The 26928-nt window shown below is 40.9% G+C and overlaps 1 protein-coding gene across 1 annotated transcript in view; it reads right to left on the reverse strand.

Annotated features, from left to right (window-relative positions):
* Positions 1 to 15734: 15734 nt before the first annotated feature.
* Positions 15735 to 26928, reverse strand: part of st3gal5 (ST3 beta-galactoside alpha-2,3-sialyltransferase 5) — a 57707-nt gene continuing 46513 nt past the window's right edge. Inside the window, exons 6-7 of the mRNA XM_087977045.1 lie at positions 24328 to 24486; positions 15735 to 18766 (exon numbers count right to left, since the gene is read on the reverse strand). Coding sequence (XP_087833171.1) covers positions 18467 to 18766; positions 24328 to 24486 — 459 coding nt within the window. The 3' untranslated portion in view covers positions 15735 to 18466. The remainder of the gene's footprint in view (positions 18767 to 24327; positions 24487 to 26928) is intronic.

Consider the following 26928-nt stretch of genomic DNA (forward strand, 5'->3'; position numbering starts at 1 on the left):
GCTGTTCGAGAGTCCGGACCCGATCCACGGCCGATTGTGCTGTAGTTTCGGAGGTCGCAGCCTTTAGCTCCGCCCCTCCAACTCGGCGCTCGATTTCTTTAAATCTCGGTTGTGCTTCTGCAGCGCGGCCGAGAATGAGCCCCATCGACTTCGGGACTCCTCGATAAAAGCGTCGATCTTCGAATCCAGCTTGGAGATCATCTCCACGAGGCTTGTCACTGTGGGTAAGTTCCCCGGGGCGGCTGAGGATGCCTCTGCTGCAGCTGGAGAGGGTGGGGGAGGGGTTCCTGCTTGCTGAGAGCTGCGGGTTCCCTTCCCTTTGGTCATTTTTGCTAAATATTAGACTGTTTAAATGTAATACTAAGCAACTAATTAAATTAAACAGCTATTATGAATGATTTGGTGAGTGTGATGGGGGTGGGTGACCCACTGTACCCAAGTCTTGGGAAGAGCACTATAGACTCAGACTTGCTGGGTCGCCGCCATCTTGGATCCCCCCAGGACTGGCAGCTTAATGTTCCAGGATACAAATGCTACAGGAAGGATAGAAAGGGAGGCAAGAGAGGAGGGGGAGTGGCATTTTTGATAAGGGATAGCATTACAGCTGTGCTGAGGGAGGATATTCCCGGAAATACATCCAGGGAAGTTATTTGGGTGGAACTGAGAAATAAGAAACATTCAACTTATAAATGCTCATACTTACAAATACTAATCGATACAGGGGTGTAATTTTAAAGATCCAACATACAAATGTCTCCTGTACTTATGAATGGATATATTTTGTAAACATAAGAACAAAAGAGAAATACAGCATACGAACAGGCCCTTAAAGCTCTCCAACCCTGTGCCGATCATCATGCCCTAATTAAACTATATAAAAAAAGTTGCTCTAATGCAGTCCATATTCCTGTATGCCCTCCCTATTTATGTAACCATCCAGCTTCCTCTTAAATGTTGCCAATGTGCCTGCTTCTACCACCTCTTCTGGCAGTGCGTTTCAGGTGCCTAACATTCTCTGCGTGAAACATTTCCCTCGCAGTTCTCCCTTAAACTTTCCCCCTTTCTCACCTTGAACCTCTGCCCCTTGAATAGCCAAGATCTTTCCCCAGGGTAGGTGAGTCCAAAACTAGAAGGTATAGGTTTAAGGTGAAAGGGGAAATATTTGAAAGGGACCTAAGAGGCAACATTATCACACAGAAAATGGTGTATGTATGGAATGAGCTGCCAGAGGAAGTGATGGAGGCTAGTACAATTACTAACAATATTTAAAAGTCATCTGGATGGGTATATGAATAGGAAAGGGATATGGGTCAAATACTGGCAAATGGGACTAGATTAATTTAGGATATCTGGTGGGTGTAGATGAGTTGAACTGAAAGGTCTGTTTCCATGCTGTATATCTTTAAGGCTCTAAGTTGATTTGGATGGAAATAGGAATACAATGCAAGACCACAAGTTTAGTAAGGCATTTGAGAAAGTCCCACATTACAGATTTCAACCCTGCGAAAAAGCCTCTGATTATCCACCCTATCAATGCCTCATAATTTTGTAGACCTCTATCAGGTCTTTCCAGTGAGAACAATCCTAGTCTTTTTTAACCTTTCCTCACGGCCAGTGCCCTCGAGACCAGGCAACATCCTGGTGAACCTTCTCTGTACTCTCTCCAAAGCTTCCACATCCTTCTGGTAGAGTGGCACGCAATACTCCAAATGCGGCCGAACAAGGGTTTTATATAGTTGCAACATGGTTTGCCAACTCTTATATTCCATGCCTTGGCTGATGAAGGCAAGAATGCCATATGCCATATTGGCCACCTGTGTTGTCACGTTTAGGGAACTGTGGACCTGCACACACAGGTCCATATCCATGTATGTTAACTCCTAAGAGTTTTGCCATTTACAGCATAATTCACACCTAAATTTGATCATCCAAAATGCATCACCTTTTATTTGTCTCAATTAAACTCTATCTGCCAATTCCACGCCCAAGTCACCAATCTATCTACATCCTGTTGTATCCTTTCACTATCGTTAAAAATCACACAACACCAAGTTATAGTTCAACAGGTTTAATTGGAAGCACACGGGATTTGAGGTGGGCTGGCTAGATGGATACAAAACCGGCTTGGTCATAGAAGACAGAGGGTAGCGGTGGAAGAGTGTTTTTCAGAATGGAGACCAGTAACTAGTGATTTTCCACAGAGAACAGTTTTAGGCCCTCTGTTGTTTGTAGTATACAGAAATGATCTGGAGGAAAATGTGGGTGGTCTGATTAGTAAGTTTGCAGATGATACGAAGATTGGCGGAGTTGCTGAGCGTGCCAACAATAGTGAAGATTTGGAAATGCCGGTGTTGGACTGGGGTGTACAAAGTTAAAAATCACACAACACCAGGTTATAGTCCAACAGGTTTAATTGGAAGCCTCAAATAATGCTGACCTTGCTAATACTGATCTCACCTAGCACACGCCCTGTGCAATGTTACCTGTATGTCTCTGTCTAAGTCTGTTTGCTCTGTACATCCTTGCTTACTATGATCTGCTTGTACTACTCGTAAACAAAGCTTTTCACTGTACTTTGGGTACATGTGACAATAAATCAATTAATCAATCAATCAATTTATCAACCTCTCATCCTCTGATGCTCCAGGGAAAATAGCCCCAACATACAATATTCTTGCCTTCATTAATCATAAAGTACAAGAGCAGAGAGCTCATGATGAACTTACTTAAAACATTGGTTGGACACCAGCTGGAGTATTGTGTGCAGTTCATGTCACCATACTACAGGAAGGATGTGAATGTATTGGAGAATGTTATGCCTCACCACGGTATCGCAAAGCTCAGACTCCTCACGAAAGTTTAAGGTTTGTTTTTAGAAATACGCAAAGATTCCACAATTTACCTGATTTGCAGACCCATTTTTCTAAAGTGGGGGAATTCAAAACTAGAAGGCATAGGTTTCCACAGGTAATGGAAATGGTCTGTTTCTATTATGTACATTTCTGACTATGACTGAGGTCGACAGAAAGCATTGACGAGGTTTCTCTGTGTAACAACAAACACTATCTATTCTAAGTAATTAGACTCTAACTACAGGTAAACCTTCCTACAGGCTAGGAGAGTGGGAAAAGAAATGGTAGATAGAATATAATGTAGGAAAGTGTGAGGTTAAGCACTTTGGTAGGAAGAATACAGACAGAGATTATTTTTTGAAACAGAGAAAAGCTTTGAAAATATGAAGCACGTAGAGACTTGGGAGTCCTACTTATAAACCATCGGTATATAACATGACTAATTGAAACTCAAATCACTTTATAAACACCCCCTCCACACAGAGGTAGTCAAATAGATAGTAACAGGGAAAAGACACATGGAAGAGTGGGAAAACTAGACAAGTCATTGGTCTTTGTTCACAAGATCTGGTGAGTTGGCTCTTGCTGAGAAGGTTTTCCTTTCCCTTTCCTTTATTGAATACGTCCATCAATTTGGAAGAGGCACAGCGTGCTTGGTTCACTTATGAAAGGCTTCTGACTTTCAATCAAAAATCACAGTTTAACTTGCTGAAGGCAAGATTCCTTCAGATTTAAAGTGGGCTTCGATTGCAGAGAACAGAGAGAGACAGCTCCTAAGGTAGTAGAGATCTGATTATTTCCTTGTCCAGCCCAGCTACTGGAGAATCAAGCACACATGGCTGTTGGCAAAGAAAAAACCTTTGCCATTAATAACTGATCACTTCAGTCCAAAGACCAACCAGTTTCTTGTGGCTAAATAAAACTCCATCTGAATAGAGAACTCCTCAACCCTAGTTAATTAGAAAGCACTTCAATTGCTGATTATCCAAATGACTGTTTACACAATGATTGCCATGAGAGTTAGGTTATTTGCTTTTCAATCCTTGCAAAACACTAGTTTAAAAACAATTCATACATGTTTCAGTTTACATTTTAAAAAAAAACACAAAAATAAAGACACAGTCTTTACAAAAGAGTGTATGAGAGGTTTGTGAAAATTGTCTCAGGGTGAGATACTTCGGATATGAGGAAAGATTAGAGATATTTTCCTTGTAGAGGAGAAGGTTAAGAGGAGAGTTAATAGAAATATGCAAAATCATAAGGACTCTGGACAGGGTAGAGGGGGAGAAGCTGTTTCCATTCATAAAAAGATTTAGAACCAAAAGGTACAGTTTTCTAAAAGATGCAAATTCAAGATGGGGAAAAAAAACACTTTTTGCCCCAATGAGTCATTAGGGTCTAGAATGCACTTTCGGAAATGTGTTGGAGGAAAGCTCAATTGAGGCATTCAAGAGGTCATTGGATGATTATTTACATAGAAACAATCTGCAAGCTTGTGATGGAAAGACAGGAGATTTGCTCTAGGTCACTAGGACAAAGGGCTCAGATAGCCAGTGCAGACATGAGAGACAAAATGGCTTCATTCTGCACCATAACAATTCTGTGATTCTGTGGGTCTCCAACATTGAGGTTAATTCAACTCATCTGTAGTTGCTGGACTTGTCTTTACACTCTCTTTGAACAGTGCCACATTTAACATAATATGCTTGTGAAATATGGTCTTAGGTATTGCTAAGGATAAGGGGACTTAGGGGAATTTAACATCACTCATACAAGATACTTATGGAACTTTGGAGAGTAGATGCGGAGACGTTGTTTCCTCTATGGGAAAGGGGCATAATCTCAGAGGAAGGAGCTACATATTTAAGACAGAGATGAGGGTGAATTTCTTCTTTTAGCTGGAATGCATCTGTCAAGCATGCTTCATTTAGTACACTCAAGGCTGAGTTAGTGTTTTAATCAATAGGAGAAAAGTGAGGTCTACAGATGCTGGAGATCAGAGCTGAAAATGTGTTGCTGGAAAAGCGCAGCAGGTCAGGCAGCATCCAGGGAACAGGAGAATCGACGTTTCGGGCATAAGCCCTTCTTCAGAAATCATTCCTGAAGAAGGGTTTATGCCCGAAACGTCGATTCTCCTGTTCCCTGGATGCTGCCTGACCTGCTGCGCTTTTCCAGCAATACATTTTCAGTTTTAATCAATAGGTCAATCAAGGGCTATGGGGATAAAGCAGGAAATTGGAATTGAGCATTATCAGATCAGCCATCAGCTCATTGAAAGGTGGAACAATGGCTTATATCTGCTTCTGTGTCTTATGGTCTTATGGCTCAGTTGTTAGACAGAAATCAATCTAACTCATAATTCAAAATATTCAATGACTGTTACTGTCCCATAGAGACTTCCCCAGCAACCTACTGAGGGAATGATCACTTCTCTTTTCCACTCTAAATGAGAGACTCCTCATTTTATTAAGCCACATATACCAGATTAAGTCCTTTCCCCAGTGGGGAAACATTGGTGCTTGGGTTATCTCTAATTATACATATTGTTTTGGTCTTAGAGTCATAGAACCATTGAGATATTTGTATCATCGATAGCCACAGGTGAGGTGCCGAAGACTGGAGGTTGGCAAACACGGTGCCATTGTTTAAGAAGGGCTGTAAAGACAAGCCAGGGAACTATAGACCGGTGAGCCTGACTTCGGTGGTGGCAAGTTGTTGGAGGGAATCCTGAGGGACAGCGTGTACATGTATTTGAAAGGCAAGGACTGATTCAGGATAGTCAACATGGCTTTGTGCGTGGGAAATCATGTCTCACAAACTTGATTGAGTTTTTTGAAGAAGTAACAAAGAAGATTAATGAGGGCAAAGCAGTAGATGTGATCTATATGGACTTCAGTAAGGCGTTTGACAAGGTTTCCCATGGGAGACTGATTAGCAAGGTTAGATCTCATGGAATACAGGGAGAACGAGCCATTTGGATACAGAACTGGCTCAAAGGTAGAAGACGGAGGGTGGTGGTGGACGGTTGTTTTTCCATCCGAAGGCCTGTGACCAGTGGAGTGCCGCAAGGATCGGTGCTGGGTCCTCTACTTTTTGTCATTTACATAAATGATTTGGATGTGAGCATAAGAGGTACAGTTAGTAAGTTTGCAGATGACACCAAAATTGGAGGTGTAGTGGACAGCGAAGAGGATTATCTCAGATTACAACAGGAATGGGACCAGCTGGGCCAATGGGCTGAGAAGTGGCAGATGGAGTTTAATTCAGATAAATGCGAGGTGCTGCATTTTGGGAAAGCAAATCATAGCAGGACTTACACACTTAATGGTAAGGTCCTAGCGAGTGTTGCTGAACAAAGAGACCTTGGAGTGCAGGTTCATAGCTCCTTGAAAGTGGAGTTGCAGGTAGAAAGGATAGTGAAGAAGGCATTTGGTATGCTTTCCTTTATTGGTCAGAGTATTGAGTACAGGAGTTGGGAGGTCATGTTGCAGCTGTACAGGACATTGGTTAGGCCACTGTTGGAATATTGCATGCAATTCTGGTCTCCTTCCTATTGGAAAGATATTGTGAAACTTGAAAGGGTTCAGAAAAGATTTACAAGGATGTTGCCAGGGTTGGAGGATCTGAGTACAGGGAGAGGCTGAACAGGCTGGGGCTGTATTCCCTGGAGCGTCAGAGGCTGAGGGGTGACCTTATAGAGGTTTACAAAATTATGAAGGGCATGGATAGGATAAATAGACAAAGTCTTTTCCCTGGTGTCGGGGAGTCCAGAACTAGAGGGCATAGGTTTAGGGTGAGAGGGGAAAGATATAAAAGAGACCTAAGGGGCAACCTTTTCACGCAGAGGGTGGTACATGTATGGAATGAGCTGCCAGAGGATGTGGTGGAGGCTGGTACTATTGCAACATTTAAGAGGCATTTGGATGGGTATATGAATAGGAAGGGTTTGGAGGGATATGGGCCGAGTGCTGGCTGGTTGGACTAGATTGGGTTGGGATATCTGGTCTGTTTCCATGCTGTACATCTCTATGAGTCTAGATGTACAGCAAAGAAACAGACCCTTCAGTCCAACTCCTCCATGCTCACCAGATATCCTAAATTAATCTAGTCCCATTTGCTAGCACTTGGCCCATAATCCCTCTATTTTTTTGGATCAGTGGTGCTGGAAGAGCACAGCAGTTCAGGCAGCATCCGCGGAGCAGCAAAATCGACGTTTCAGGCAAAAGCCCTTCATCAGGTATAAAGGCTCTCTGCCTTTATTCCTGATGAAGGGCTTTTGCCTGAAACATCGATTTTGCTGCTCCTCGGATGCTGCCTGAACTGCTGTGCTCTTCCAGCACCACTAATCCAAAATCTGGTTTCCAGCATCTGCAGTCATTGTTTTTACCATAAGCCCTCTAAACTTTTCCTATTCATGTACTGTCAGAGAATTGAGCCCAATGGATCAGAGACCACAAATGAGGATCGTAGTGAAATTCACAAGCAGTTTATTACACAAAGCAATATCACGGAAGAGAAATTAACCAGGCTGACACAGAAGTGATTCTCTGCACAAATGACCAAATGCTCTTCCCTGAACAGAAAGTGTAGGCATATTTTATTCGGGTACAACACAAAGGTGATAATTGTAAAGAGATTAATGGTCCGAAACCTGCTGATCTTCCAGCTGAAGGAGTTGACCCCGACTGAGTGCTGCAGACTGGCACATTCCAAGGTCCAGGACTACGTGTTGAGGGGCGCGCTGAAGCTTGGGGCAGCTGCCGCCAAGGTGCGGTGGGGAAAGACCACTGTGTAAAGTCTGCCTGTCTAATGAAGAACAGGGGGCCCATGCAGTCATTTGGGCTCTGCTGACGCCTCAGCTAATCATATGGGCATATGATTGAAAAATGAACAGACCTATATAAAAATGATAAATTCTGATCTCTGTATTTACATGTTTACATATGTATGGCATGACCAACTGTACAGACCATCAAATTATTTTATGAATAAAGTATATTTTTGAAAAAAAAAATAATTGTAAAGAGATTAAAACAAGAATAAACAGAATGGAAATTAATCAAGCGTCCATCAGTAGCAATTCATTAATAATTGACACAGGAGATTCCAGCCATCTCCTTGAGTGGGTGAGAATGTCTTCTGGAGGATTCTCCTGGCATCCAGGTGTCTCCATTGTGTTCCTCCTGGGAGTGAAGTCTTCTGGGGCTTCTCGGTCTGCCTGTTTGTGTATGCAGTACCAGTTTCAATGGGAAATGAGTCTGTCCTTAGGGTGTTGAGACTTCAGTGCTAAACGGGCTGGGAGCTGATTGTGAAAAGCCATTTTAGGGAGTGTATTCTCTGGACTCGGAAGGGGCTTGGCCACGTCTGGTTTTTATGTTAGCCTGTTTGGTCAAGACTGGAACACTGTGGGTAGTTTCTATATACAGAGGAACCTCGATTATCCGAATACCAATTATCCAAAAATCAGATTATCTGAAGGAGATCTTGACGTCCCGTTAGAAACGTTACATCAACGACATGTTTCCAACAGTGATCGCGTCTTTTGTTAACAATGATTAAACAGGCACCGTCTCCAAATGACTGACCTCTCTCTCTTCGCACACTTTCCCTGGAGTTCTACAGAGGGGTGTACCCTAACCCCCCACCCCATGTCCCCCCAGATAATCTGACCAACGTTGTCCTGTATAGGGCAGAGGTGGAACCTGTCAAAAAGATGTAGTAAAATGTTGTGTGTGGGGTTGTGGCTGTGCGCGCGAGCTATTTGGAGACTTACCCCACAAAGGCAGCAGCAGCAGTAGTCTTATTATTGGTGTCCACTCCGGCTGCCTCGGAGAGGGGGCAGGGGCAGTCCTGAATGGGGATGGAGGCAGGCAAAGGGCGGTGTTGGATGGGGCAGGGGTGGGGGGCAGGCGGTGGTCGGGGGACTTGTGGAGGTGTTGGATGGTTGAGGGGGCGGGGAACGGGGGCGGCGGTGTTGGAGGGCGGACGGTGTTCAGGGTCCATGCGGAGGTATTGGATGGTTGAGGGGGAGGGGGTGGTGGCTGGCGTGCTGTGTGCTGCTGCTGCAGTCTCCTGAACAGAAAGCAGACTTTAAAAACTCCAAGCAGAGGAAAGGCATTTAATCGATTAACCGAATAATCCATTATCCGAATGAAATAGTGCCCACCCATCTTGTTCGGATAATCGAGGTTCCCCTGTATATTGGCAGGCTTGATTTCTGTGTTTTTGCAGGCCAGCTTCTATGTTTTTTTTAATGTGGCCATACTGTGGGTGAGCAAGGTAACAAATCCTTATCCCACATATACCCATCCAGATGCTTTTTAATAGCTGTAATTGTACAAGCCTCCACCACTTCCACTGGCAGCTCATTCCAAACACGCACCACCCTTTGAGTGAAAAAGTTGTCCCTTAGATCCCTTTTAAATCTTTCTCCTCTAACCCTAAACTTATGTCCTCTTGTTTAGGACTCCCCAACCCAGGGCGCCAGCTACACACACATGTCCACAGACACTGGCACCTGATGTATGGCAGCCTCGAAGAGTCCTCAAGGCACATCTCAGATCCAATTACAGGTCACTTCTGCACTTCAGTGTTGCACCTTGGGCTAATTTGTCAAATATTTTTGCAATGCTGCAACAAGGACATTGTAGGCTCAGGGACACACACCCAGCTCATGGACTGGACCAAGACGCATCTGCAAACTCTTCATTCTCTGTCAAAGACCTCACTCCTTCTGAGTCTACCTGGATGATCACAGCATCCCTGCCTTATCTTTTTGCACTAGCCCCCCCCCCCCCCCCCCCCAGCCTGAGCTACCAGGCTTGTATTGAGTTATGATCTGCCTTGCCAATTACTGTAGACACAAAGGAAATGAAGTTGGTTCATAGTTCACTCCATCTCAAGTGCAATAAATTCTGGCATAGTCAGCAATGGCCTCAGTCTCCTCCAATGGTGAGCCATAGAGCACAGGCACAGCTCTAGCAGTTAGCTACTGCTGCCAAGAGTTACACATTGACCTACTATGCACAGCCAAAGTGAAATGTGTCAGTTAATGTGGGAAAACGTATTCTGGTGATGCGGCTGTAATGGTTGATACCGTGAGGCTAGTGGTTCAGTTTAAGAATATGACATTTGAGGATGAATGCAATGACCTTGACTGCTTTTGTGAAGGAATTAAACAGCTTTGTCCACTGCAATCAGGTCCTTACAAGCCACGCTGTTTGCATTAACAGTTTCCACTGCCATTCTAAGTTCATCGGGAGGACCTCTTGGCAACCTAAGGTTTCCAGTGTTGAAGTGAACACTGAGCACTAGTCTGCCTTGGTGTTATGCCATTAGTCTGTCTTCTTACGGTTCAAATTCAATACCCCTGCCTTAGTCACAATGCACTTCCTCTTCAAAAGCTATGGGTCAGCTTTAAGTATCGCAGGCTACCTTTAAGTGGCACAAGCCTCACACGAATTAATATCGTAGCCAATCCACACCATATTTGACACTAGCTACCACTACGATTTAAATGAGCTGGCAACACAAAGCGTGAATAAGGAACAGGTATGGATTAATCCTGCATCATGATTCCCAGCTGTTCTTGGAGGCTGAAGGATTTTGCCCCCAGCATTGATTAAATTATATGGATACAGAGTAAATTCCATTAAGAGAACATGGAGTGGAAAAAAGCCAGGCAATAGCAAACTTCTCTCCAACCTCCTCCTTTTGATCTTTCTGTACCTTCCCACAATATGTTTGGCAAGGATTTGTTCACTTATGTTTAATCCACCAAACGCAGCATTCAACATGGCCCCGAGCTAAGGTTCTGTTCCCACATCCTCTCTACCAAATAAAACAAAAAACAACTTCCAGCTGTATGAGCTGCCCCGCTATCCCGATTCAGTTCTGCTGCTCAAATACTCACCCATGCTTCTGTTACCTTGAGTAGATGAGATTACTTACAGTGTGGAAATAGGCCCTTCGGCCCAACCAGTCCACTCCCTACCCTCCGAAGAGCAACCCACCCAGACCCATTCCCCTACATTTACCCCTTCACCTAACACTGCGGGCAATTTAGCATGGCCAATTCACCTAACCTGCACATCTTTGGACTGTGGAAGGAAACCGGAGCACCCGGCGGAAACCCAGGGAATTGAACCCAGGTCTCTGGCGCTGTCAGGCAGCAGTGCTAACCACTATACCACCGTGCCGCGATTTCAACCTTTTCTCACAACATTCTTCCCTTGACAAATCTGAGCTCATCTATTTGTTCCAGAGCTGAGCTTTTAACTCCAAATTACATTACAAAGGCTGCCTAGTTCTACTTCTGTACTATTGGCCATCTCCACCCTGGCTCACATGGGAAACACAAAATAAACTGCCCAAACATCCAGATACTATTTGAAGTTGAGTATTTGAATCAGGTGCAGAACATGAATAATAAATACAGGCTTCCAAATAATATGTACGTCTTTTAAGCATTTAAGTGACAAATCCATTTATCTGAACTTAGAACATCAAACAGTGCAACACAGGATCAGACCCTTCAGCTGACCAAGTCTGTGCTGATCATGATGCTATTCTAAACCAGTCCCTTCTGCCTACACACTGTCTGAATCCCTCTATTCTCTACCTGTTCATTTGCCTGTCCAAATGCCTCTTAAACATTACTATCATATTTGATTCTACCGTTATCCCTGGTAGAGCCTAATGCCCTTTGTGTAAAAGATACGTCTCAGAAATCTACTTTAAATGTTCATCCTCTTACCTTACACATGTACACATTGTATTTGACATTTCCACCCTGGTAAAGAGACTGCAACTAACTGCCCTATCTTTACCCTCATAATTTTATACACTTCTATCAGATCACCCCTCAGCCTCTGCTGCTCTAGCAAAAACAATCCTAGTTTGTCTAACATCTCCTTACAGCTAATACTCCAATCCAGGCAACATCCTGGTAAACCTCTTTTGCACCTTCTCCTAAGCCTCCACATCCTTCCTATAGAGCAGGGACCAGAACTACACACAGTACTCCAAATGTGGCCTGTCTAAAGACTTACACAGCTACAATGCAACTTGCCAACTTTTATACTCATTGCAAGCATGCCATTTGCCTTCTTTACCATCTTATCCACTTGTGTTGCCACTTGCAGGGTGATCTAGGCTTGGAGCATCCCTCCTCAGGGTCCTCCCATTTACTGTATACCCTCCTCTTGCACTTAACCTCCCAAAATGCATCACTTACATTTGGATTAAACGTATCTGCAATTTCTTCTCTCAACTTTCCAGATGATCTATACTTTGCTGTATCCTTTGATATCCTTCCTCACTGACCACAACTCCAACAATTTTCATGTCATTTGCAAACTTACTAATCAGACCACCTATATTTTCACCCAATCATTCATTTATATTACAGAGGTCCCTGCACTGATCTTTGCAGAACACAATTGGTCACAGATCTCCAGTCAGAAAAACGCCCACCCGAAACTAGTCTTCTATGACAAAGCCAATTTGTATCCAACTTGCCAACTCAGCATGGATTCCATGCGATTTGATATTCTAGGCCAACCTACTTGAGGGACCTTGTCAAACGCTTTCGTAAAGTCCATGTAGACAACATCCACTGCCCTACCCTCATCAATCAGCTTGGTCACTTCATCAAATGACTCAATCAAGTTTGTGGGACAAGACCGCTTCTGAATAAAGTTATGCTGACTATCCCTAATAAGCTAATTCTTCTCATATGGAAGCAAATCCCTTAGTATCCTGCGATAGACCCCACCAGATCCAGGGGACTTAACATTTTTCACAACACTCAAACCCTCAAGAAGACACAAACAAAAAGTGGCAAGAAGAAAAGGTCCAGGAAAGAGAGTTACTCCGTCTACATCTATGAGATAGGTCAGGTATGGACTCATAGCAGCAGTAGTAAGTGTATGCCTAACATGGGACCAGGCAGCATGGGCATCGATGGCAGCATCAGCAAAGTGGGCCCAGTGGTGAAAGATGGTGCTGGAGAGTGGCTCCTTTTGTTCCAGCGGTGGAGACATTGGTGGGTCTGGCACAGGTGGTAGTGAGACAGCAGCTGCAGTGTTGGCAACAGTGGTGGGTGCAATGCAGGACTCAAGATGGTGGCGGCGAGATGGTGCCAGAGAGTGGCAAGTCTTTGTTCCAGTGATGGCGATATTGATGACCTCAGCTCAGGACTCATGGTGTCAGGTTGTTAAAGGACCGCCAGGACAGACCTGGATGTTTCTCTTTCTTTAATTTCTGCCTTTAACTTCAGTAATCTAGCATGGCGTTGGGGAGTGGCAACTTTTCACAGTACTCCTTTACCCCTACAGTTCTCATCCTCCTATTCAAATCCCTCCCTCGAACCCTATCTCTTGTATTCCTGTAATCAGGTACATGCAATAAAATTTCTACAATAAATCCGAACTAATATTAATAGAATATCAATATATCCATTTCTAATCTTACTTTCATGTCCTTCTTCTTAGTGAACACCAATTCAATGAATGCATCACTTGCTTACCAGTTATAAAGCATTTACTGAGTAACCCCCATATTTGTATTAGCCTGTCTTTATAAAAATAAGATTGAGGTTATGAAACAATGGTTATGAAGGTGGAGCCAACTTCTCTGAGGATTAGTTCTGATTATTGGCATATTTGGGATTTGAAAAGAATTAAGGTGAACCCCTCCAGAGCAAGAATAGATAAATTAAAAACCTTCTGATTAACATGGAGAAAATAAGACAAGACTGTGATATCTCTCCTCCAATAACGTGCTGGTCACTCAGAAGCAGGATTTTCCTTTTTTGGGGGAGTGATGTAGCCATCTTTTCTTATTCTGTCCATGTTAATCTTAAAGTCTTTAATTTCTCTATTCTTGCTCTGCAAGCATTTTTAACCTAGTACCCCTTCATCTTCATTCAGCATTTATTGCCTATCCCAAATTGCCCAGAATGTTGTTAAGAGTCAACCATATTTCTGATGCTTTCTCTTCGTCCCCCTTTTTAAAATAGTACAATTACATTAGCTATACTCCAACCTGTAGGAACTGTTCCAGAGTCTAAAGAATCTTGGAAGATGACCATCAATACATCCATTATCTTGACGACCACAGTACTCTGGGATGTAAACTATCAGGCCTTGGGGATTTATGTCCCTTCAATCCTACCAATTTCCACAGCATTTCCCTAAAAATATCAATTTTTTCCGTTCCTTTCTCTCACTAAATCAGGTGTTCCCCAATGTTTCTGGTGTATTACTTGCACCCTCCTTTGTGAACACAGAACTTCAGTATGTATTTAGTTGGTCAGCTATGTCTTTGTTCCCTATTATAAATTCCCTGGTTTCTGACTGTAAGGGATCTACATTTGTCTCCACCTTTTTCATAAACATAAAAATGAACTATAGAAGTTTTCATAGCCAGCTATACTCCCTGCAAGCTTATTCTCATACTATATTCCCCTACCTCCCTCAATCTTTATCCTTCTTTGCTGAATTTTAAATTGTAGATGGTCTGTACTGTAGTTGATTTCTCAGCATGTTGGTCCAGAAAATCACCTTGCACACACTGCACAAATTCCTGCTCTGCAGTATTGTTACTAATTTGATTTGCCCATCTACATTCTAATTAAAGTCACCCATAATTACAGATATGCTTTATTGCAGGAGTCTCTAATTTCCTGTTAAACACAATTCCCATCACCACCTCTACAGTGGGAAGTTGGCCACAATTCCAGTGCCCAGGGCCAGCACTAGCAGTTAAAGGATATGGAGGAAATGCAGAAACGCTAAGTTGGATGATCAGCCATAGTCACAATGAATGGAGGAGCAGGCTTGAAGCTTTTTTTAAAAAAATTCATTCATAGGATAAGGCCGGCCTTGATTACCTCGTGGGCAGTTAAGACTCAAAACACATTTCTGTGGGTCTGGAGTTACATGTGGGCCAGACAAGGAAAGGATGGTCGCTTCCTTCCCCAAAGCACAAGTGAACAAGATGGATTATTTCTGATGGTCATCATTAGACTCTTAATTCCAGACTATTACTTGATTTAAATTCTAGTATCTCCCATGGACTCCCAGGTCCCCAGAACATTACCTGGGTCCCTAGATTAACAATGCAACAATAATACCACTTGGCCATTGCCTCCACCTAGTGCTGAATGCTGAATTTCAGCTCCTAATTTCTATGTTTCATGGCAGAGAGAGCAGCAAGTAAAGTACACAATATCCTCAGTTGTATTAATAAGAGCACAAAGCGTAAGAGCAAGGAGGTGATGTTGACCTTGTATAGGACACGTGTTAGATTTCAGTCAGAGTGCTGTGAACAACTGTGGGCATTACATTACTGGAAGGATGCGGATATTGGAAAGAATGTGAAAATGGTTTATAAGAATGATTCCAGGGATGAGGAACTTTAGTATAAGGATGGATTGAAGCACTTGGGATGTTTCTCCTTGGAGAGAAATCTGAGAGATGATTTGATAAAGGTTTTCAAGTCATCAGTGGGCTGAATAGAGTAGATCAAGAATCCATTCCTGTTCGTAAAAGGAACAGAAACAAGAGGGCAATTAAAGAGATCTGTAAAATCAGCAAGGGTGAAGTGAGGAAAAACTTTTTTCCCTTGTGGCACAGTTAGGTTAGAGAATCCAATGCCTTGAAATGTGGTGGAAGTAAGTTCAATTGAGGCATTTGAGAGAGTACTGGGTGATTATTTGGATACAAATAATGTCGGGGAAATGCAGAAGATTATCACTCCGTAATGACGCTCATTTAAAGAGCTGTGGGCCAAATGGCCTCATCTGTGTTCTTAATATTTGAGATTCGTTGAAAATTCCAATTTCTGAAAACCTGAAAGATCACATCATTAGGTCACAAATTTGTAATAATATTTTATTAATCCCAATCAATAGGCCTTCTCTGCCAAAGTTACACAAGGAGGTAGATTTTACAAATTAGCATGGCACAATAGGAACCAGACAGGAAATCCTTATGTAATTTTACATCACGATAGGATCCCTTCACGACTGAAGCTGTGTCAGTAGCACCCACTTGGCAAATGTATTAAATATATAATAAAAACAAACACTGGATGGTTCAAACACATTCGGGAACCCTGGAGAAATGCAGATCTTGCAGCTTCTGTGTCAGAATTGACAAAATCATACCAGACTCAAAACATTAATTATTTATCTGCCAGATGGTGCCAAACTTGCTGAGTTTCATCAGCATCTTTTGTTTGTTTCAGATTTTCAACATCCACAGTGTTTTGCCTTAATTACTATGAAGTAAGTTTTGTAAATCTTCCTAAACGGCATTTTTATTTTATCTAATTCTTCTGGTGGCTCAGGTTGTTTGCTTGTTGATGAAATCTTCATAGAAAAAGATTGCCTATAAACACAACAGGCTGAATAGACAACCTTGAAATAACATTTTGCATGTCATTACAAAAGTAAAAGAAATGAGCAATGTACAATAATTAATTTAAACAGAATAAAACATAGTGCAATGCTGGAACAAAATTCTCCACCTTTGGTCGTAATTATACTGTTGTAAAGATGAAACCTTTTCAGATTTTACAATGATTTCTCTTCAAATACACTTTTCCTTGTTTCCATCCAAATTTTAGGCCAAATGTTAGTTAATTGTGACTTTACGAAATATTTTAGATCATTGGTCAACTTTCTGTGTTATTAATTCCAGTGATAACATTGCTGCCATGGTAAATAACTGTAAATTTCAATAACAACAGTCATTCTAAAAGTAACTTTCAATACATTATCTTCCATTTATCTATATTAGCAAAAATGTGAATGCAACATCTTTTTTTGCTAATTTCAAGGGGAAGAAAAAAAAATGCTTTATTGAGCAAAGCAATAACATTTTAAGCCTTACCATACTCATATTTAAGCAAGTTATCGCAAACAAACCAGAATTTAAATGCAGCTGAGGCATTTTTTAAAAATCCTACAAATAAAGAGAAAAGATATTTGCCATGGCAACAGTTAATAAACCGGGTTATCCAAATTTTTTTCTCTAAGCTGAAATATTTAAAATGCAATCACATATTACCACCTGAAGAAATTAACAATTAACATTTCCAGTATAAAATTCTAAAAGAATATGCTGTAATCCATAAGTTTGACATCTGTTAAACTAATCAAGTGACTACCTGTACATATAAAAATAGGAATATGTAGACAAGTATGGTATTATTTTACAGTAATAAATAGAAACAAAAAGTTAGAAAACATGTCTGCAACTAACTATATTATTAACTGACAGTTCTGCAGAGGCAGAATTTTACGTCACCTTATATTCTACACACTGATCACCAATCACCAAAATGTCTTCAGTAAACTCTCAAAGTTTCTCAGTAATAAAAACTTGGAAATGAGTTTATTAGTGGTGTGAAATGGTGGTCAGTGAATCTGTAATCTGTTACAGACCTGACGCTCTTTCAAAGAAAAATCAAACAAGATATAAAATGAGCTATTAGTTTACCACAAGTTCTTTTACACTATTATGGAAGTGCATTCTCATCACCATAGCATTTATGTAAGAAAATCTGAATCATAAATTACTATAGTCCTATCAACAAGCAAGTCTCACAATTCAGAGGAAATGCTTTCCCAGAGAATATCACAGTTGGTGATTTTTGCAAATGGCAGAAATAATCAACTGCGAGAGTACAAAACATGACATGAATGCATTATTTCCAGAAAATCCTGAATGAACAAACATTACAGTTGGAGTGGTAAAAAGGAAGGAGAAAGTGAGGTCTGCAGATGCTGGAGATCAGAGCTGAAAATGTGTTGCTGGAAAAGCGCAGGTCAGGCAGCATCCAGGGAACAGGAGAATCGACGTTTCGGGCATAAGCCCTTCTTCAGGAATCATTCCTGAAGAAGGGCTTATGCCCGAAACGGCGATTCTCCTGTTCCCTGGATGCTGCCTGACCTGCTGTGGTAAAAAGGAAAACAGTACTGCACAAAAAAGCAAATTTGTGAAGGGAATGGCTACCAGACATACAGTGAATTCTGAAGATTTCTCTTCTACATCATTTAGAATTACTGTTTCAATCCTCTAATATATATCAAGTATGCAGTATGACAAAATGTAAATTAATTTGTACTTTCCAAGGCAGAGATGCCTTTTTCTAAAATGATTATGAGGACTATGTTCAAAATATCTGTTTTGCAAATTACCAACTTCATTATTGAAATATTCAAATTAACATCACCTTAATACTGAATAGAGTTTACCATCCAGTGACATCCAAGGAATATATTTTTTAAAAATTGATACATGAGAGTATCATGTGCAGTAGGCAAATGAAAATTTCAATTTAACACAAATACTCCAAGCTTAGAATATTATACATTCCATCAAAAGCTTCAGTGACATTCATGATTCCAGTTTAGCTCAATTACCATATTAATTCAGTGGATCACATACCTTCTTTTCAAATTTACACTTGCTGCATGTTTGATGCACAATTGAGAAAAATAATTCCTGCAAAAGACTTCAGTAGGATCATTTAGGACTGCAACATTCACCAATGGATTTGCCAAAAACTTGCTTCAAATGATATCTACTCTGAAGTCCACTTGTTCATTTTGAAAAGAATTGCAAACTTTCAGAAGTTGTGCTTTCCAACTTATTACAAAATTTGCAGTGAATTCCTCCACTAAGGTCTGTCACAATACCAGCTTTAACCAAGTCTTCTAGGAAATTTCTCTCAGTTTCCACATTGTGCATAGTTTGGGCCTTCATAGCATGCATCTGGACATTTTCATAGTAATGCAATGGTATTTGTGGTTGGCTAAGGTTGTATCCAAATCCTGCCAAGCTGACTTCATCACATAAATGTGTAGCCAGAACAACAGCACTGACTCCCAATGTAGGAATATTCTGAAATATAAATCAAATAATATTATGTTGCTAATGCCAGACAGATTTTTAAAATTTAAACAATACAAGTGCAATATAAGAAAGTAATGAAACACTGAAGTCATTAGCTGTTTCAACAAAGAACACAAGGAAGTGTGAAAAAAACATGCTGGCAGGAGAATATCAGCTGGTCCATGTAGTCTGCCCCATATTCACGTCACAAACACAAGTATCCTGCAAGATGCTCCCAGAATGTTCAACATCCATTATCAGCTACGTAATCACTTTGGAGAAGCACAGAACAAAGGAAGAAAAAGACAGAAATCAAATATGCTGCAACAGCTGCTACATATCCTAGGAATGGCTAAAATCAGAAAACACAGCACACACAATACTTTCAGACTTTGACTTTAATTTACATAGCTACTTCACTTTTAAAATATATTAATACACAGGCTGAAATAACATATTCACACAGTGTGCCTGTCTAAAGTAGATGTTCACTTCTCAGACCAATCACAGTCAACCTGCTGTGTTTAAATTTAAACAAAAGTCTGATTATTAACTTCAATTAGCATTGACGAGTGAGTTCTCCATAGCAATGCCTCTACCAGAGTCCACTTGCCACCCAATCATAATTCTCTTCCCATTCAGCATAAAAGTGAGCTTTCCACTTGAATTGACATTGTGAATAATGTGGTGTGCAGGAGGTTTTGCCAAATGAGTGTTTTTTCAGCAAAATTCAAGTCCTATACTGCCAAATAACTATTTATCTTCTACAATTAAGATTTTACATATATGGAAAAAAATATCCATGGAGATGAATGTGTGTTGTGGCTGAGAATCAGGTGGGAGTCCCTCATAGCTTTTCCTTGGGAAGTTTTACATTATTTCACTATATTCAGACATGTACTCTCCCCTCTCCCCTTCTTGAATTAAGGCCACAGTCAGTCAGTAATCTGCTCCCCTCATCTCGCCACAACTCCCCCAGCCGCAAAGAATCTTCAGCAGTAGACATTCCACTGGGAACAATAGTCAGTATCTGTACCACACTTGGACTGTGGAATAACATACATGTCAAATAGCAGCTTATTATATCTTTGAATGCTTCACATACAGTTAATTACTTTTAAGTCTATACTCCTATATAAACAAATTAAACAGTTACTTTGCAAATAGGACATAATGACATAAATGGCAGATCTGTTTCAATTATAGAACATAGAACATTACAGCGCAGTACAGGCCCTTCGGACCTCGATGTGGCGCCAACCTGTCATACCAATCTGAAGCCCATCTAACCTACACTATTCCATGTACGTCTATATGCTTGTCCAATGATGACTCAAATGTACTTAAAGTTGGCAAATCTACTACTGTTGCAGACAAAGCATTCCATACCCTTACTACTCTCTGAGTAAAGAAACTACCTCTGACATCTGTCCTATATCTACCAACCCCTCAATTTAAAGCTATGCCCCCTCATGCTCCCCGTCACCACACTTGGAAAAAGGCTCTCCCTGTCCACTCTATCTAACCCTCTGATTATCTTATATGTCTCTATTAAGTCACCTCTCAACCTTCTTCTCTCTAACGAAAACAGCCTCAAGTCCCTCAGCCTTTCCTCATAAGACCTTCCCTCCATACCCTCCTAGTAAATCTCCTCTGCACCCTTTCCAAAGCTTCCACATCCTTCTTATAATGGAGTACACAATACTCCAAGTGCGGCCGCACCAGAGTTTTGTACAGCTGCAGCATAAGTTCATGGTTCCGGAACTTGATCCCTCTATTAATAAAAGCTAAAACACTGTACGCCTTCTTAACAACTTATAATTGTACTGGTTGAGGGAAAATTTTAAATGAAGCCAAGAGATCATACTGGTATCATCTGAACAATGCCACAATTGTGGCAGCCATAATTTTATCAAATGGCGGAAAAGGATCAATGAGCCAACTGGTCCTGCTCATACTTAGAGTCATGGAGATATACAGGAAAGAAACAGACCCTTCTGTCCAACTCGTCCATGCCAACCAGATATCTTAACCTAATCTAGTCCCATTTGCAAGCACTTGGCCCATATTCTTCCAAATCGTTCCTATTCATATACCCATCCCGATGCCTTTTAAATGCTGTAATTGTACCAGCCTCCACCACTTCCTCTGGCAGCTCATTCCATACACACACCATCACTTATGATTTTATACCGTGCTATCTGATCCAGGGGAATGGTCCACAGAAAATGCTAAATTCTTTATATCAGGTTCCATTAAAAAAATCAGTTTCATAATGCTGAATTAATTTCTCAGGTTGGCCAGTTAGCCTTAAGAATAGGACTATATGTGTGCCTTTCTTTAGCAGAAACTGTCATGGATCAAAGAAATACTGGGTTTTACCATGGGGTAGAGCTCTCATAATGAACTTTTAACTGTTTTGGAATAGTTCTCCAAAGCATTAGAAATGAGCCAGGTAATTCTTTCCAACTCCTTTCAGTTCCAAAGAACCATACTGGACTTGAAATGTTAACACTGTTTCTTTCTCTGTAGATGCGCCATATCTGCTAAGTTTCTTCAGGAGTTTGTTTTATTTAGCGACGAAGATCTTCTGTGTGCTAAAATTAATATACTATTGTTATGGATCAGATCAAACCCCTTCAAAATATGTTAAGAAGATAGTCAAGACCCTAGTTGTGAATAGTCAGATGTTGCTGAGAGTTGCAAAGACAACATTTCACCTGTGTGCGTTGAATGTGCAGAGTTGGTATATTCATAAGGTAGATATTAATCAAATTGTCCCAGATATTTAGGGCTAGTAAATACGGCAACTCAACCTCCCTGGCACAAAAATCATGAAATCTCAACATTTTTCCTTACATTCCCTTGGTGTTTTTTAAAAAAATACAGTCATTTTGTGTGTTCTGTTTTATTGTAGTTGATTGAACACCAAATTCCCCATTCTACTTAGTAGTCATATCATCCAGCTGCATCACTCCTGGAATATCCATCTACACCTGCTGCAAACAACTAGCAAAGTTAGGGTCTGGACCACTTTCTTGAAATGTTTTGAGGGGGTGTGGCCTGCTCCATAACAATAATATAGTATAATAATCATAGTAATATCATATAATATAAGAAAAAGTAATGTTAAAAGATTGCGAAAGGACTGTAAGCATTGAAGCATTTATAAAGACAGAAACAACTGCATTATTTCAAGTTGCTGACAATAAAACTGATGAAACGTTAAGATCATCGCACTGAAATTTTAAATATGGCAACTCAACCTCCCTTACACAAAAATCATCAAATCTCAATATTTTTCCTTACATTCCCTTTTTTTTTAAAATACAGCTTTTTTAGGTGCTCTGTTTTATTGTAGTTGACTGAACACCAAATTCCCCATTCTACTTAGTAGTTGTATTGCTGTTTATCTCCAAATCCATAATTCTGACTGGTGAAGGAGAATCCAGTTGGTTGCTCTGTTCAGTCAAGTTCCAAACACTTGGTTTCCCTGACTGTGATACTATCAACACACATCTTTCACTTTATGAGTAAACCTTTTGGTTTGAACGGTGCAGGGACAGGTCTAACTAATTGTAGACATCTATCAGACATTCTAGTGCAGAAAAATTTCTTCAAATATGCTGCCAAATCTGCTGAATATAATCGAACATTTTCTGTTTTTACTTCATGTCTCTACCAAGAAACAGAATTTTTCTTTAATGTAAGACAATAGTGTTATTTACAGGACATTTAGCTGAGGAGATGTTGGCCTACTGGTATTATCGCTAGACTATTAATCCAGAGATGCAGGTAATGTGCTGGAGAGCTGGTTTGAATCACACCATATCAGATGGTTGAATTTGAATTGAATAAATGTCATAAAATAAAGAATCTAATGACATGAAACCATTCTCAATTGTTGGAAAAGCCCATCTGGTTCACTGTCCTTCCGGGAAGAAAATCTACCATTTTTACATGGTCTGGGGTACATGTGACAACAGTCAATCATATTGCTGTAGGTCTGGAAAGTACCCTCTGAAATGGTGTAGCAAGCTATACTATCAATATTCTCAGAGTTACCACTGGCTAGAAACTAAACTGAACTCACCGTGTGAATTCAATGGCTCAAAGACCAGGTCAGAGACTAGGAATATTGCAACTCACCTCCTGACTCTGCCAAAGCCTGTCTACCAGCTACAAGTCAGGATTGTGACAGAATACTTGCCACTAGTCTAGAATGAAGCTCAACACCATCCAAGACAAGGCAACCTGCTCAACTGGCAGCACATCCACAAACATCCACCACCAAACCTCCGTAGCAGCAGCGTATACATTTACAAGAAGCATTCAGAAGCACACCAAGCCTCCTTAGTCAGCATTTTCTAAATCCATGACCACTTCCATCTAGAATATCAAAGGGCAGCAGATAAAATGGGAACACCACCAACTGGAGGATGCCTTCCAACTATCCTTACATGGAAATATATTGCTGTTCCTTCAATGTAGCTGGACCAAAATCCTGGAACTCCCTCCCAACAGCATTGGGGCTACCATCTACCTTCAGCATATAGACTGCAGTGATTGAAGGTGGTAGCTCAGCACCATCTTCTCAAAGGAAATAAGAACAGACAATAAATGCTGGCTCAGCCAGTGACACCCACTTCCTATGAGTGATTTAAAACTTGACTAATTTCGAAATGCTGTTGGACATAAGCAATGTATATGATGCCAATAAAAACATTAAATAGGATTTTCAGCCATAGGAAGTACACAAAAATTGCAGGAAATGACTGAGTTTGTATAGCATTCAGATCTGAAATTATCCTAAGTATAATCTGGTCACACAATGAGAAAGACAATCTGACACTGTACAGCATATAGTGATTGACATGGAGAATTAAACACAAATTATGAGAAGATGTGGAAGCATTGAATGGTTACAATGAAGAGAAGGATAGGGATGAAAACACTCCAGAATTTCAGGAGTTTTAGGCACAGTTAAGATACATGGAAACAGCTCACAGAATATTTAATAGAGTAATAGAATATTTAACAAATACTGAAAGGGAATTTTAAAATAGTGGCTACCTTAGAAATAATGCAATGAGAACCAGGAGCAAACAGGGCATAAAATAGAACTTTATGTTCAATATTCAATTCTATCCATTTTTACAACAGTGACTCTACTTCAAAAAGGTATGTCACCCATTCTAAACCTATTTGAGCTGTCTGGTGGTCATGAGAGATGCTATGTAAGTGCAAGAAGTTTTTCTCTAAATTGTACAAAACAAAGTTTCTCAGCATATCAAGTGCCCTGCAATATAACATTCATCACTATGGATACAGAAGCGAATCACACTGGATGCAGAAAAGGCTTTTGAAAACATTACATTTTAGTGCTTCACAATCAGAACTACATTTTTGCTTCGAGCAAACATTAAAGGATACTACTTCCACAATCACAAACCAGTGCAACCGTCTACTAAACATGGATAATCATATTACCAGGCCTCAAAATCATTTTTCTCCAAACTCCATTTTCTAAACCACATTTCTTCGTCAAATACCCCAAATTCAGCCCCTACCTGGTGCCAACCCCAGAGTTTTGATCGAGGTTCAGGTAACTGCAGTAGATCCAGAGCTGTTTCGCGGATAATTTCAGGATTCAGAATTCGAAATTGTGTTGGTTTAATTGGTAATTCCTCCGTAACTTTCTGCCAAAACCAAATTCTTTCCCAAAATGACTAAGTGGTAAAGAAGATAGCAAAAGTTAACAGATGTTTATGTAGAGCTACATTTTTACTATTCAAATGGTACCAGACTGTGGTGATTTTTACTGTATTGTTCACTGTAAAATGCAAGTGACAATAGATCATTCCATTCAATGTTACAGCAATTAATTTATTTTACAATTTCTACATATTTGCCTCGGGCACCTTCATCACAACCTATACGGGGAGACAATTTTCCAATTTAAATACGTGGTGCCTCAGAATCTTGGGACTCGGGAAGAAGGTTAAAAGGAACAATAAGAGCGAAGAGAGCCCAGAAGCAGAGAGAGATCAGCAGCAGAGCTGCTTCAACAACACTGAAATTTATATAATGGGGTGGCACGATGGCTCAGTGGATAGTACTGCAGCCTCACAGCACCAGCGTCCCAGGTTCGATTCCAGCCCCGGACGACTGTCTGTATGGAGTTTGCACAGTCTCCTAGTGTCTGTGTGGGTTTGCTCCGGTTTCCTCCCATAATCCAAAGATGTGCAGGTTAGGTGAATTGGCCATGCTAAATTGCCCATAGGTGCATTAGTCAGAGGGAATGGGGTCTGGGTGAATTACTCTGAGGGCCAGTGTGGACTTTTTGGGCCGAAGGGCGTGTTTCCACACTATAGGGAACCTAATCTAATCTAATCATCAGAGAAGATGAAATAGATTTTTTTTTCTCTCATCTCTCAACTGGATAATTACTTAAATTAAGACCCTAAGTACAGCTTAAAACGTCACACAGATCATTAATATTTTGGAACTTGAAAACTAAATTTCTTCATTAAATAGAGTAAAGGGGCTCTGGTTGTTTGCCTAACATAAATCAGAATAAGTAGGAGTAATGGTAAAATAAAAACAAGGATCCATATTTCATTTAGTTAAAAATGTCTGGGGAGCTTAGGACCATGATATGCAGGTGCTATACTATTTGGGAATTCCCAGGCTCCCCTGGATGGCCATATGTGTAGGGGTGCCTCCAGCTAGTGCAACTGTAGCTTTGGAGCTTGAACTGCTGCTGAGGGCAGTAAGGAGCATTTGCAGAGCAGAGGTTGGTGGACAGCATATTTCAGTGTGTAGCCACTCCACAGTTTAAAGAAATGTAAACAGAAAAGGAATGGGTGACAACCAGACAGAAGTAGGGGACCAGGCAGACAGTGAGGGAATCCCAAAGTCATGCACTTGCAAACAACCTTTTGGCATTAGAAAACAATGAAAGTTACTGTTACTCTGTGGAGGCCAACCAGAACCAAGGTGATGCTGTGGGAGGTCTAGCAACTCAGAGATGGGGAGGACGAAATGTGGAAGGCCAGTAGTGGTTGGGGATTTGTTAGTGGAGGAGTCGGCAGATATTCTTACAGCCACAGATGTGATATATTGCCTACTGGATACCAGGGTAAAAACATGTCCAGAGTCTGTGACCCCTATTTCTAGAATTCTAAACCATAGAAAACTTCCTCCCTTAATCTAGTGTGGCTAGATCTGCTAGAATTTTATATTTTTCAATCAGATCCCTTTCAGTCTTCTAAACTTTAGTGAACACAGATTCAGTCAAACTAAGCTCTCCTCACACGATAGCCCTGTCATTCCTGGTATCAGCCTAGTGAACTTTCGTATTCTCTCCATTGTAAATATATCCTTTGTTAAGTAGGGAGGCCAAACCTGCACAATGTACTCCAGGTATGGTCTCAATAAGGTTCTGTATAACTGCAGTAAGACATTCCTACTTCTGAATTCAAATCCCCTTGAAATGTAGGCCGACATAACATCTGCCTTCCCAATTGATTGCTGCATCTGCCTTTTTATTTTGTTAAAAGACAAATACTGTGGATGATGGAATCTGAAACAAAACACAGAGAATGCTGAAAAAATGCAGCGGATCTGACAGCATCTGTGGACAGTCAGAGTCATACAGCACAGAAACAGATCCGCTGTCCAACCAGTCCATGCCGAACACAAACTAAAGTAGTCCCACACTCCTGGCGCATATCCCTCTAAACCTTACCAATTCAAGTAATCATCCACATGTCTTTTAAATGTTGTAATTGTGCCCACATCCACCACTTCCTCAGGAAGTTCATTCCACACGAGCACAACCCTCTTAAAAAAAATTTGCTCCTTTTTTTAAAAAATCTCTTTCCTCTCACTTTAAAAATGTGCCCCCCAGTCTTGAAATCCCCTATCCTAGGACAAAGACAACTACCATGAACTCTACCTATACCTGTCATTATTTTATATGCTTCTATCCGGTCACCTCTCAACCTCCTAAACTCCAGTGAAAAAAGTTCCAGCCTATCTAGTCATTCTTTATAACTCAAACCTTCCATCCTGGGCAACATCCTAGTCAATCTCTTCTGAACACTCCCCAGCTTAATAATAAGACCATAAGACAATATGGGTGGAAATTAGAAATAGTAAAAGGAAAA

This window comes from Chiloscyllium plagiosum, unplaced genomic scaffold (genome assembly GCF_037043375.1).
Source record: "Chiloscyllium plagiosum isolate Xiang-an unplaced genomic scaffold, Cpla_swu_hap1 HiC_scaffold_1, whole genome shotgun sequence".
In the NCBI taxonomy this organism is placed as follows: domain Eukaryota; kingdom Metazoa; phylum Chordata; class Chondrichthyes; order Orectolobiformes; family Hemiscylliidae; genus Chiloscyllium; species Chiloscyllium plagiosum.